At 44.2% G+C, this 14140-nt stretch overlaps 1 protein-coding gene across 1 annotated transcript in view; it reads left to right on the forward strand.

The window, feature by feature from the left end:
• The window catches only part of pcsk5a (proprotein convertase subtilisin/kexin type 5a), a 40437-nt gene that overhangs the window by 1585 nt on the left and 24712 nt on the right, over positions 1 to 14140 (forward strand). The window contains exons 2-17 of the mRNA XM_070440780.1: positions 109 to 213; positions 494 to 667; positions 1072 to 1215; positions 1538 to 1614; positions 1929 to 2017; positions 2750 to 2922; positions 3558 to 3776; positions 4135 to 4235; positions 4514 to 4617; positions 4945 to 5062; positions 5348 to 5536; positions 7587 to 7723; positions 7927 to 8052; positions 8360 to 8462; positions 8762 to 8952; positions 13341 to 13425. Coding sequence (XP_070296881.1) covers positions 109 to 213; positions 494 to 667; positions 1072 to 1215; positions 1538 to 1614; positions 1929 to 2017; positions 2750 to 2922; positions 3558 to 3776; positions 4135 to 4235; positions 4514 to 4617; positions 4945 to 5062; positions 5348 to 5536; positions 7587 to 7723; positions 7927 to 8052; positions 8360 to 8462; positions 8762 to 8952; positions 13341 to 13425 — 2135 coding nt within the window. The remainder of the gene's footprint in view (positions 1 to 108; positions 214 to 493; positions 668 to 1071; positions 1216 to 1537; positions 1615 to 1928; positions 2018 to 2749; positions 2923 to 3557; positions 3777 to 4134; positions 4236 to 4513; positions 4618 to 4944; positions 5063 to 5347; positions 5537 to 7586; positions 7724 to 7926; positions 8053 to 8359; positions 8463 to 8761; positions 8953 to 13340; positions 13426 to 14140) is intronic.

Genomic DNA, 14140 nt, shown 5'->3' on the forward strand with positions numbered 1-14140 from the left:
CGGCAGTTAACCCACTGTTCCCCGGTAGGCCGTCATTGTAAATAAGAATTTGTTCTTAACTGGCTTGCGTAGTTACATTTTTTAAAATGTGTTTCCTACTTTGCGCAGATTGGAGACTTGAACAACTTTTATAGTTTTCGCCACAGTGGGACGGTGGAGCGGTCCACGTCGTCCAACAAAGACTTTACCGACCTCATCGCCAAGGAGACCAAGGTAGAGTAACTAGATCCCATTGGAGGTGTTATTGATACCCTCCTATATAATTTATTAGCGGCATGACATGCTGCACACACACACACATGAACGAGCAAACACACAAGCAAGCAGTCACGCGCACACACAAAGACATACTCAATTGACTATATGAATATAATTTGACCTTTTACCTGTACGGGATTCAGCAGACTCGGCAAACATGTAAAACACCACCTTGTACGCTCTAAAGTGTGCATTCCATACTACTGTGAGTAGCCTACACTCCATTCCTCTGCAGGTGGAGTGGGTGCAGCAGCAGGTGGTCCATTGGAGGACTAAGAGGAACTCCAGAGCCAGTCACATCTACTCCATTGACGTTCGGACGAAACACATTCACCCAGGCCCCGTCCAACCTAACCAGACCCAGACAATGGTTTTCAATGACCCCCAGTGGTGCAGCTTGTGGTACATTGTGAGTATCTCTCAGCTGAGAGGGCACAACTGCACTGCAGACATACAGTAATGGCCGCGTTCCAACACTTTTAAAATGCATCCTTTCTCTTACCTTGAGGTACCCACTAATCTGACATGACATGACATGATTGATGAGAGCAATGTAAGCGAAACAGATCAGTAATTACCTCAAGGAAGGAAGGAAGGGAGGGAGGATGAGTTTAAAAGGTATATTTAAACAGGGTCAAACATACATTTACAACATGCTACAGGTGTCTGTGCATTACCCACATTTACTCCATTGTTTTGTATTGTGCTTTGCGAGGACACCTTGTAGTTATAACTATTACTAGAGTAACAGCTAATGATCCAAATAAACAAGTAAACATGACATGTACTGATCCCCCCCTCCCCCATCAACAGCACTGCAGTGAGGGCTCCCAGGGCTGTCCTTCCTACATGAACATCGAGTGGGCCTGGAGGAGAGGACACACAGGGAAGGGAGTGGTGGTGTCCATCTTGGATGACGGCATCGAGAGAGAGCATCCTGATCTCAGGCCAAATTATGTAAGTGCCTCGGGAACCGTCTCTTCTGAAGACTTCACAAGGACATTTATTAAAAGCAATTTGGCATATGTCCCGAATGTAAAAGTCCAGAGCTGAGACAATATGCAGTCAAAGCTCTTGGCCCGGAGCTTTTAAAGGTCAACTCAGAGTATTAAAATACGGGCTAAACGTCTTGTCCGCTTTAGTGTTCAGACACGCCTAGTTGATTTGTGAGTCAATAGGCTCTGACTGGTGGAGTGTAGGCTAGACCAGACTAGACTGGAAGACACTAAAGGCCAATTAGCCACTGACTTTTGTTTTTTTATGTGTCACTGTATCTTAGGACCCCTTTGCCAGCTATGATTTCAATGGGAATGATGATGACCCCACGCCCAGATACGACTCCAGCAATGACAACAGGTTATTCTTATTTTCAATATGCATATTGCTCATAGCTGGGGCTGTGGGTTTTTTGTGGTAAGTTGATGTGGTCAGGAAAAACTCAAGGCCCTACTTATTTCAGCTTTTTGCAGAATCTTAGCCCATTTTATGAAGCAACTTACATTTTTTCCCACAATTACACTCATATATTATGTTCATATTATATGAATATGCATATTCACTTGTTTGAATGTGTCTATTCTTTGGCAGTTTGTTGTTGTACATATAGCCTGTCTCCTCATACATATGCAACTAAGCTAATGTGGTATACATTCCCTTTTTTTTCTGGTAAGCCATGGGACAAAATGTGCTGGGATGGTTGCCGCGGCAGCAAATAACTCTCAGTGCACTGTTGGAATCTCCTTCAATGCTCGGATAGGTGGTGAGTTTTGAGTTCTTTATTAGTCACGTTTATAAAACATGAAATGTAGGGGACTCCCGAGTGGCGCAGCAGTCTAAGCTAGAGGCGAAACTACAGACCCGGGTTCGATCACGGGCGGTATCACAACCGGCCGTGATCGGAAGTCCCATAGGGCGGCGCACAATTGGCCCAGCGTCATCCGTGTTAGGGGAGGGTTTGGCCGGGGGGGCTATACTTGGCTCATCGCACTCTAGCGACTCCTTGTGGCAGGCCGGCTGCCTGCATGCTGACTTCAGTCATCAGTTGAATAGTGTTTCCTCCGACACATTGGTGCGCCTGGCTTCCAGGTTAAGCGGGCAGGTGTTAAGAAGCGCGGTTAGGCCGGGCATGTTTTGGAGGACCCATGACTTGACCTTCGCCTCCCGAGCCGGTTGGGGAGTTGCAGAAATAAGACAAGATCGAAATTGGGGAGAAAAGTGCGTTATTTAAAAAAAAAATGTATCTCCTTGGTGCCAGCACATTAAATATGGAGAAATACTGTATATTCAGTTAAAGTTCAGTTTTAAAATATTAAATAGAAGGTATATTGTATATTTTAGATGCATACATACTGTATGGTGCTGAAGGTCTCCTCTAAGTCAGGCGGTCCCATAAAAATAGGATCTCATTCTAGTCGGTCTATTCCTATGGGTGATCCATCCTATGTAGTGAATACTAAGGTTATGAAGGTCCATCCCACTCCCGTATCTGCAGGCATTCGTATGCTGGACGGAGATGTGACGGACATAGTAGAGGCCCAATCCCTGAGCTTCAGGCAGCAGCACATTGATATTTACTCTGCCAGCTGGGGGCCGGAGGATGATGGGAGGACTGTGGAAGGACCTGGCCCTCTGGCTCGCCTCGCATTAGACAACGGCATACGCACTGTGAGTGTGTGTCTGTGTGTCTGTCTAACTTCTCTGCATCAGTACAGTCAAAAAGTGTATTCTCCACTGTGTGTGTGCATGTGCGCATGTGTGTATACTTGTTTTCCTACCTTATCAGGGCCCCAATGTCAATACAACAGAATGTCCTGACAAGGTAGAAAAACAATGACTTTATTTAGAAAAGTCAGGACTTTTTTCCATGTCCTTTTGGGGTTACGGTCGGGGTTAGGGAAAAGAGGATTTTCAATGGTGAAACAATTTTGCTCCACAAAAAGTCCTGAAATTTCACAAGAATAAAGCTGTGTATGTCTGTCAGTGTGTGTCAGTGTGTGCGTGTGTGTTTGTCAGTGTTTGGCCTCAGGCTGTATGTTTACTTCTAGTGCTTATCTTTATCTTCATATCAATATGTAAATAACATACAAATATGAATCATTAGTGGCTCTTCACGCTTGGCATTAATCACAGGGGAGAAGGGTGCCCTTAGATCTAGGATCAGTTTGCACCCCCCTAATCTAAACCAACGGTGAGGGGAATACGCAAGAACAACCTTAGATCAGTGTCTAGAATCCAAATCCTATAAAACCTTGATGAAGGTAATTTGACCAAAACTACTAATCCCGTGAACCCCCCCCCAGGGAAGGAAGGGGCGTGGCTCCATCTTCGTGTGGGCGTCGGGTAACGGTGGGCGGAGCAGGGATCACTGCTCCTGTGACGGCTACACCAACAGCATCTACACCATCTCCATCAGCAGCACCACCCATAGCGGGGCCAGGCCCGACTACCTGGAGCCTTGCCCCTCGACACTGGCCTCCACCTACAGCTCCTTCTCCACCGACAGACAGGGAGCCAAGATGGTGAGTCAAGCTGCATATCGGCCCCCAACCCGGCTATACGTGACGAGTAAATGTCGATTTGACTTCATTATTTGATTTGATACAATAGCTGCATATGACAGTGATTTAAAACGTGTTAAATGTGCAGCTACTTCTGCTCTTTTCAGCTGTTTGCGAAATGAAAGGATGGGGCGAATATATCCATTAGTTTTTTTTATTTTGCTTCTTGACAGAATGTGTTTTTAGTTGTCACAGGGGAAGTTAAATGACCTGAAAGTTACAAAGTGTATCTTTAAAGCCCCGTATGGTGTTTATAAGGCATAATAGCACGTCTACTGTACCATTTTGTAGTCACACAACAAGACTTTCTATCTGGCAGGTAACATTGGACCTGAAACAAGGCTGTAGCAAGGAGCATTCTGGGACCTCAGTCTCCGCTCCAATGGCAGCAGGGGTCATCGCACTCGCCCTGGAGGCCAAGTAACCTACTTTCCTAGAGATATCGTCACCGATATCTAAATCTAATGATAATATTATAGGTAACAAGGAGGTTTTCTTGACCACACGACCTGACCAGGAACAACTCTGGGCACTGGTTAAAGGCTAAAACTTGGACTGCAAATTCTTCCTTGTCAGGTCACGTGGTCAAGAACAACTCCTGGCCCTAGTTCTAAGCTATTGAGAATGTTTTTTGTAGTATTACTAAGATAATATGCTATACAGTGGTGTTAACCTGTGTCTGTTGGACCCTGATCCAGCCCACTGCTGACTTGGAGGGACGTGCAGCACATTATTGTCAGAACGTCACAGGCCAGTCACCTGACCTCCCCTGACTGGCACACCAACGGAGCTGGATACCAGGGTATCTGATTTGATTGAATTTTCTCCCCATACCCTGTCCACAAATGAGTTTGTGTTTATTTAACGCTTGGCTACAGAAAACTAAAAGGGCTTTCCTTCATTTCCAATCATTTCCATTGACATTCAAAAACACATACGAGGGAACAATTATCTATGTACCACTACACAACAAACGACAAACAACCACATTTAAGACATTCCTATCTAGATTGACTGACTAATTGCTTCATTGATTGCTTACTTAAGTCATTGATCCATTCATTTATTTGTTTGTTAGTGTATTTGTTATTCCTTCTGTCCATTCATTGATTAAATGATGAATTGGCAGTGAGTCACCTGTATGGCTTTGGGCTGCTGGATGCAGAGAGCATGGTGAAGGAGGCTGAGCGATGGAGACTGGTCCCCTCCCAGCATGTGTGTGAAGAGGCTCCCACCCAAGAGAGCAGGTACTTGACTGACTGCTTCCCACCATGGACACAATCCTCTATTCTCTTTGAAGCATATCCATCTATCCATCTCCACAGAGAATCCATCAGCATGGGAATTCCCTCACAATTTCTCTGTGTTACGCTCGTACTTTCTCTGTATCTCTGTCCTTCTCTCTCACTCTCTCCCACATTCTCTTTCACCCCTCTCCCTCTCTTCCGCTCCCCTGTCCCCTCTCTCTCTCTGTCTCTCTGTCTCTGTCTCTCTCTGTCTCTCTCTCGCTCTCTACCTCACTCATATAACAGAACCATTCCTCCAGGCCTTGTGCTGAGGTCTGTGTATGAGTCCACCGGCTGCTCCCATCATCCCCTGCAGCACATTGTGTATCTGGAACATGTAGTCATCCGTGTCACCATCACCCACAGTCACAGAGGTGACCTCTCCATCACACTCACTTCACCCGCTGGGACCAAGTCACAGCTACTGGCAAACAGGTAAGTCCCTTTTCACACTTGTGAGCCAAGACAAGATGAACTGTATTGCGCTGGCCTGGTTGGGCATCCACCATAGTTCCTGGAGCTGTGAAAAGGACAATGTGAAAAGGAACAAAGTACGGTTCAGGTTGGCATGATAGTGTGAAAAGGGTGTTGTGCTGTAGTACTCGATACAAGTGGGATTGGTCGCTTCACCCACTCATAACAAATTCAAAATATTTGTTGATGATAGGAACTGGCTGATGTGCTGAGTGAGTTAAAGTGATAGTTCACCTCAAAGTTTTCTCACCCAAAAAGTGGTCTAATGTGGAGATAAGTCCATATCTCTCGCCATCTGCTGTAGATCCCAGATACATCCCTCAATGCTAAATTAATAGGAAACGTAGGATCTACACAAAAGAGGGCATGGGACGTGGACTATTGTGGACATTGGATGACATTTTGGGTCTGAAAACGTATTGACAAACGTTGGTTATGGAGAGAATCCAGAAATTACAGTGTAACATGGCTCTATCCTGTTGTATTTTGATCCGGGTCACATTTGTATTATATTACACCATGGTTGTGTTATGGTCCTGGTCATAGTGGTCAATGTCTTTCAAAGATAATTCGTAAAAATCAAAAAAAACTTTACAGATCTTTATTGTAAAAGCGTTTAAACACTGTTTCCCATGCTTGTTCAATGAACCATTAATGAACATGCACCTGTGGAACGGTCGTTAAGACACTAACAGCTTACAGACGGTAGGCAATTAAGGTCGTAGTTATGAAAACTTAGGACACTAAAGAGGCTTTTCTACTGACTCTGGAAAAACACCAAAAGAAAGATGCCCAGGGTCTCTGCTCATCTGTGTGAACGTGCCTTAGGCATGCTGCAAGGAGGCATGACGACTGCAGATGTGGCCAGGGCAATAAATTGCAATGTTCGTACTGTGAGGCGCCTAAGACAGCGCTACAGGGAGACAGGACGGACAGCTGATCGTCCTCGCAGTGGCAGACCACGTGTAACAACACCTGCACAGGATTGGTACATCCAAACACCACACCTGCGGGACAGGTACAGGATGTCAACAACAACTGCCCGAGTTACAATCCCTCCATCAGTGCTCAGACTGTCCGCAATAGGCTGAGAGAGGCTGGACTGAGTGCTTGTAGGCCTGTTGTAAGGCAGGTCCTCACCAGACATCACCAGCAACAACGTTGCCTATGGGCACAAACCCACTGTCGCTGGACCAGACAGGACTGGCAGAAAGTGCTCTTCACTGACGAGTCGCGGTTTTGTCTCACCAGGGGTGATGGTCGGATTCGCGTTTATCGTCGAAGGAATGAGCGTTTTACCGAGGCCTGTACTCTGGGGCGGGATCGATTTGGAGGTGGAGGGTCCGTCATGGTCTGGGGCAGTGTGTCACAGCATCATTGGACAGAGCTTGTTGTCATTGCAGGCAATCTCAACGCTGTGCGTTACAGGGAAGACATCCTCCTCCCTCATGTGGTACCCTTCCTGCAGGCTCATCCTGACATGACCCTCCAGCATGCCACCAGCCATACTGCTCGTTCTGTGCGTGATTTCCTGCAAGACAGGAATGTCAGTGTTCTGCCATGGACAGCGAAGAGCCCTGATCTCAATCCCATTGAGCACGTCTGGGACCTTTTGAATCGGAGGGTGAGGGCTTGGGCCATTCTCCCCAGAACTTGCAGGTGCCTTGGTGGAAGAGTGGGATAACATCTCACAGCAAGAACTGGCAAATCTGGTGCAGTCCATGAGGAGGAGATGCACTGCAGTACTTAATGCAGCTGGTGGCCACACCAGATACTGACTGTTACTTTTGATTTTGACCCCCCCCCCTCCTTTGTTCAGGGACACATTATTCCATTTATGTTAGTCACATGTCTGTGGAACTTGTTCAGTTTATGTCTCAGTTGTTGAATCTTGCTATGTTCATACAAATATTTACACATGTTAAGTTTGCTGAAAAGAAACGCAGTTGACAGTGAGAGGACGTTTGTTTTTTTGCTGAGTTTATTATACCGTGGTTGTATTTTGGTCCAGGCCTCTTGACCACTCCACTGAGGGCTTCCAGAGCTGGGAGTTCATGACCACTCACTGCTGGGGGGAGAAGGCATCAGGAGAGTGGAGTCTGGAGGTCCTGGATACTCCCTCTCAACAAAGGGACAACAGCAAAACAGGTTTGCCATGCTATACTTCTACCATCATTCAATACCACAAGAATTACACCAGATATCAAATACTGAGTCCTGATTTATTTTTATTTTTTCTGATCACGTGACCTGACCCGGAAAAGCTTGGACCTAGTGGATTCTGGTCAAGTCATGTAGTGAGGAAAAACCTGATAACATGTAGTTTTTTCTTCCTCTCCATTGATTTACAGGGGAATTGAGAGAGTGGTCTCTAGTGCTTTATGGCACCTCAGAGCAACCATACTCCATGCGGCGTGAGCAAGCCCGCTCGGCAGAGCTGCCAACTGACGGTGGTGACCTCACTGAGGAATACAACGGTGAGTCACTTTACCCGCAGTCACAGAGCAGCTTTGGAACAAGACGACACACAATTATCACACCCTTTTATAGCTTAGACACCGGAGTCTAACTACTAATTGTAGCCTGTATCAGAGCTCCATTTGTTTAGCTAGTAGCCTCCGTCGAAGCTAAGTCTTCAGGCTTCACCAAGTCTTAAGGGTTCCACCACTTTTTGTGTTTGTAAGAGACGCTTTCCCTATTCTGACTATCTTGCTTTATCAAATGAAATATTCCAGGCTATGGAAATGCATGATGAGAAATTCAGTTTTGTTTCGTTCCTTCCAGGCCGATGTGACCCAGAGTGCAGTGAGGATGGCTGTGAGGGACCAGGCCCCCAGCAGTGTGTCACATGTCTACACCTCTTCCTCAAGTTCAAGAACAACACCAGGTCAGACTATTCACTCTAAATGTATAGGTTGGATCCAGTGACGTTGCACTAGGTCTCCCACTCGCGCTTTAAATAGCAATAGTCCGGCGGCCCGTTATTACATATTTACGAACCTCATTTAATTGGTTGTTATCGAGTCACAGATGTTTCTCACAGTAGCCCTCCGGCTTTCCAGCTTTGAACTCTGTCGGACACACAGTTAACACATACATTTAGTATGTGTCCCATGTGGAGACAATCCTAGTGTTGCACTAAACAACATCCTCCAACCAACAAGGCATGTGCTTTCTCTCTTACAGGACATGTGTGTCTGTGTGCCCTGTGGGATTCTGGGGCGACCGGCGTCGCTGTAAGAAGTGTTTCTCTTCCTGTGAAATCTGCACGGGCAGCCGCAGTGACCAGTGTACTACATGTCGTGCTGGACACCACCTGACCGAGGGAACCAATAGTTGCACGGCAAGCTGTGGTGACAATTATTACTTGGACCATGGTATGTCCCTGTGTGTTCCAAATGACACCCTAATGCCTAAATAGTGCGCTACTTATGGCTAGATTCTCATAGAATTGTGGTCCAAAATAGTGCACTGTATAGGGAATAGGATGCAATTCAGGATTTGCCCCCTACGTTGTGAGGCATTCATCATCATTCTACGACAAACACACATCGATCTATATCGGATTTAATTTTAAAAACTTGAACACAATTTGAAGATGCGAAACAAAACCACTTTGTGTTCATCACAGAGGGACACACTTTATAGTAGATGTAAGGTGATATCGTGACAAATCGTTAGACTTGCTAGCCAACTCTGTGGTACGTTCACAGGGGGAAAGAGAAAACAATGAATTAGAGCAGTGCACCGGGAAATTTGGCGGATTTTCCCTGACCACTAATTATAAAAAATAATTGCCGTAATAAGGCAGCTGAAATCTTACAGCATGCCAATTGTAAAGTTGATGGTGAGTATATGTGACCAACCAGCTCGATTCGGTCTTATGTAGACAACATTTGAAATTGTGTTTTTTACATTGGATAAAAGTATAGACTCGGAGCTAGAAAATGGTATATTATACACTACAGTTATGGAACAATTGGAAAGTAATTCTGCTTTGAAAGTTGATTAACTTGTAACCTCACTTTTGAGAAAATGACCCTTGAATTCTTTGGTACACCTACTGGAGAGCTTTTGTTTGTCTACACCCATTCAGCATTGTTCACACCCTCTTATTAAGCCTTAGCCCCACCCATCCCTTTAAGGAGTCACATGTGAGGCCATGTGCTAAACAGAGTGAGTACGGTAGTGTACTAAACAACCAAAGATTTCAAGACTAAAGGCTGGTTTATACTACGTCTATCGACATGTCTGTAGACAGTTGTCGCAGTGATATAACATTTGTTGTTGTCGTTATGAGAACGCATAAACACAACAACTACAGACTGCATCAGAAACCTGGTGGTCCAAAATAAAATAGCTGGTGTATTTTAACACCAATAAACCCATCCGTTTAAAAATGTATTTAGTATATAAACTAGGCAACTAGAAGCAACTTTCTAAACAATATTGTGGTTTGTTTCTAGCTTATTAGCTAGCTAACGTTAAGTTAGCTGGCTAGCCAGTTAAAATAATGACCATATCATATAGCTGAAAACGTCTTCACTTTATCTAATTTGTATTTATTACTACAGGAAAATAAACTCACAAGTTAATGACGAGCGAATTACAGAAAATGGCTGTAATTATGAGTTGTGAGTGTGACGAAATAAAAGCAGAGCATTCTAACTGAGAATTTTTGAACTTGGACACTGTCTCGTTGGCCTAAACTTATATCCAAATTTGACTTTAGTGCAGGTCATGTTGTTCTTCACATTACCGTCTCTGGTAACCACACACCATATTAAATCAAATCTAAGTTTATTTGTCACATGCACAGGATACAGAAGGTGTAAACAGTACAGTGAAATGGTTATTTGCATTGTGGAGTATTTTGTTTTGTGAAATTGTACTATTTCTCATACTATTTACTATAGCATTGCATACTGGTGCAAAAAGTGCATGCAAAACATATATATATATATTGTTATTTACTATTTATCTATCTGAGCTTTATAACTCATGAGGAAATGTTTAACACGGCCATCCACTTAACATTAACATTCAACAGGGTAGCCCTCGTACCCGCATGCGCATAGCTGCAGGAAGCAGGGTTGCTGAGGGTGCTGCAGAATCCTCTGATATACAGTGGGGAGAACTGAAGTATTTGAAGTATTCTTTAAGAAGCCCTCCTGTTCTCCACTCATTACCTGTATTAACTGCACCTGTTTGAACTCGTTACCTGTATAAAAGACACCTGTCCACACACTCAATCAAACAGACTCCAACCTCTCCACAATGGCCAAGACCAGAGAGCTGTGTAAGGACATCAGGGATAAAATTGTARACCTGCACAAGGCTGGGATGGGCTACAGGACAATAGGCAAGCAGCTTGGTGAGAAGGCAACAACTGTTGGCGCAATTATTCGAAAATGGAAGAAGGTCAAGATGACGGTCAATCACCCTCGGTCTGGGGCTCCATGCAAGATCTCACCTCGTGGGGCATCAATGTCATGAGGAAGGTGAGGGATCAGCCCAGAACTACACGGCAGGACCTGGTCAATGACCTGAAGAGAGCTGGGACCACAGTCTCAAAGAAAATCATTAGTAACACACACGCCGTCATGGATTAAAATCCTACAGCGCACGCAAGGTCCCCTGCTCAAGCCAGCGCATGTCCAGGCCCGTCTGAAGTTTGCCAATAACCATCTGGATGATCCAGAGGATGAATGGGAGAAGGTCATGTGGTCTGATGAGACAAAAATAAGATTTTTGGTCTAAACTCCACTCGCCGTGTTTGGAGGAAGAAGAAGGATGAGTACAACCCCAAGAACACCATCCAACCGTGAAGCATGGAGGTGGAAACATCATTCTTTGGGATGTTTTTCTACAAAAGAGACAGGACGACTGCACCGTATTGAGGGGAGGATGGCTGGAGCCATGTATCGCGAGATCTTGGCCAACAACCTCCTTCCCTCAGTAAGAGCATTGAAGATGGGTCGTGGCTGGGTCTTCCAGCATGACAATGACCCGAAACACACAGCCAGGGAAACTAAGGAGTGGCTCCGTAAGAAGCATCTCAAGGTCCTGGAGTGGCCTAGCCAGTCTCCAGACCTGAACCCAATAGAAAATCTTTGAGGGAGCTGAAAGTCCGTATTGCCCAGCGACAGCCCCGAAACCTGAAGGATCTGGAGAAGGTCTGTATGGAGGAGTGGGCCAAAATCCCTGCTGCAGTGTGTGCACTGGTCAAGAACTACAGGAAACGTATGATCTCTGTAATTGCAAACAATGGTTTCTGTACCAAATATTAAGTTCTGCTTTTCTGATGTATCAAAACTTATGTCATGCAATAAAATGCAAATTAATTACTTAAAATCATAACAATGTGATTTTCTGGATTTTTGTTTTAGATTCCGTCTCTCACAGTTGAAGTGTACCTATGATTAAAAAATTACAGACCTCTACATGCTTTGTAAGTAGGAAAACCTGCAAAATCGGCAGTGTATCAAATACTTGTTCTTCCCACTGTATCAAAATCAAATATAAAATAATTTAAAAATGTAAAAAATTCCATAAAATGTGTGAACTAGGCCTTTATTACTCCACCCATCCGCATGACAAGAAGTTGCCCCCATCCCTCCCGCTGTTTGGGCAAAGCGTTTGCAAATGTTTTGTTGTTTGAGTGAGGGAAATTCTGTACATTTAAGAGGACTTTTATGTATTTTGAAAGATGAGACGTTGAGGATTATAATAAATACTGCTTTGATGTCATACAAGCAAGCCAAACACCCGTGAATCAAAATGTGCACTTCACATTTCCATATCATATCGTTGTTATACCCTGGGTTGTACTGAACTGAATGCGACTATTTTCGTCTGTTGTTATGAAAATTTGCTGCATCACGCAACTGAATGGACTCTTTATTCCTTTCTATACACACCAAAATGATGATCTGTTTCCCTGAATTGCATTTTGAAAGCCTAACGCTGCAATGTCGTATTTTCTAACTTACCTAGTCATGTTAGCAATAGAACAAGCCTTCAAATGATGCCCACCTGAGCCAGATTGGGATTTATAATGGACCATTTTTGGATTGTGTGATGGCTGTGATGGAGGATTGTGTTCCAACCAAAACAACTACAAGTGTGCTTGCTCTAGTTCCTCAACGGCACAGCTAGGATAGCTCAATAAAGCACCTTATAGTTGAAGATTCTTCTTTGAATCATAAAATTGCATAGAAATTGCTTAGGAACTGTGCACACTTTGGAGATGTGTGTGTGGCCACCTGGAAACACCAGTTTGACCTCTCACTTTAAACCCTTGTCATTTATTTGTTTTATGTTCCAAATTTTCCAGGAATATTCTTCTCATGTTACTGAAGGTATGCAGAATATTTTCAGATTTTATCAACAAATGTGGCAAAGTACAGTAAATGTAAACTAGAAATAAAATCAACAGTGATTCAGACTTGTCAGGTGAACTGTTGTGTCCTCACCTTTGGTCTAATAATGTTCCCATCGTCTCCAAACTGTTCCATTTCAATTGCTAAGATTGCTATGCACATGCTTTTCATATTTCTTATGTAAGAAACATTTCAATTTAGCCCTATCCATATAGGCCAATTCCCTCAAGTGTAAAGGGTTTTAAGCATATTATGCTGTATTGTTGTAAAAACCAAGCCGAAGTCTCTACTGAATATGTGCTTAATGAACAATGCTTTTACTTCAACTGGAGTGGAATTATATTTGGCAGGTATGAATGCTTGTATTGTTGTTTTCCCCACAGATGGAAATATGTGCAGGAAGTGCAGTGAAAATTGTTTGAGATGCACCTCGGCGAACATCTGCACGGAATGCAAATCAGGCACAAGGTGAACCAATCCCTCTGATGACGCCCGAATTACCAACTCATGCATTTCTCCTCTGTACACAGTGATTCTCCATCTCCGCCACAGAGAATACTAATTTGCACACACACACACATTCTAAATCTATTGCAACAAAGCAAACTCCTATTATAATATTTGTTGTATTTTGCAGTGTTGAGAGTTATCAGATGAAACTTCTCAATGAGTGTGTGCTCTGAGTCAGAACACAGAGCCCAGATAATGGTGAGTCTCTCTCTATCTCGCTATCTATCTACGAGCCGGAATTCTTACTGGTTGTAGGTGATCAAATACTTATGTCATGCAATAAAATGCAAATTAATTACTTAAAAATCATACAATGTGATTTTCTGGGATTTTGTTTTAGATTCCGTCTCTCACAGTTGAAGTGTACCTATGATAAAAATTGACAGACCTCTACATGCTTTGTAAGTAGGAAAACTCTGCAAAATCGGCAGTGTATCAATACTTGTTCTCCCCACTGTATATAAATATATATATGGCTTAGGGTCCTGTTCGGTTTGGTATGATCCAAGTCACCCCTCCCTTTACCTGCACAGGTGGCACAGGCCTCGTGGCAGGGCTCGCAGGTGCTCTCCTGTTCGTTGTGGTAACTTCCTAGTCCACAGCTCCTCTGGCAGCGGTTCCCCAACAGACTGGAGGGGGGGGGGGGGGGGGGGGGGGGTTGGGGGGGGGGGGC

This window comes from Salvelinus sp. IW2-2015, linkage group LG4q.1:29 (assembly GCF_002910315.2).
Source record: "Salvelinus sp. IW2-2015 linkage group LG4q.1:29, ASM291031v2, whole genome shotgun sequence".
In the NCBI taxonomy this organism is placed as follows: domain Eukaryota; kingdom Metazoa; phylum Chordata; class Actinopteri; order Salmoniformes; family Salmonidae; genus Salvelinus; species Salvelinus sp. IW2-2015.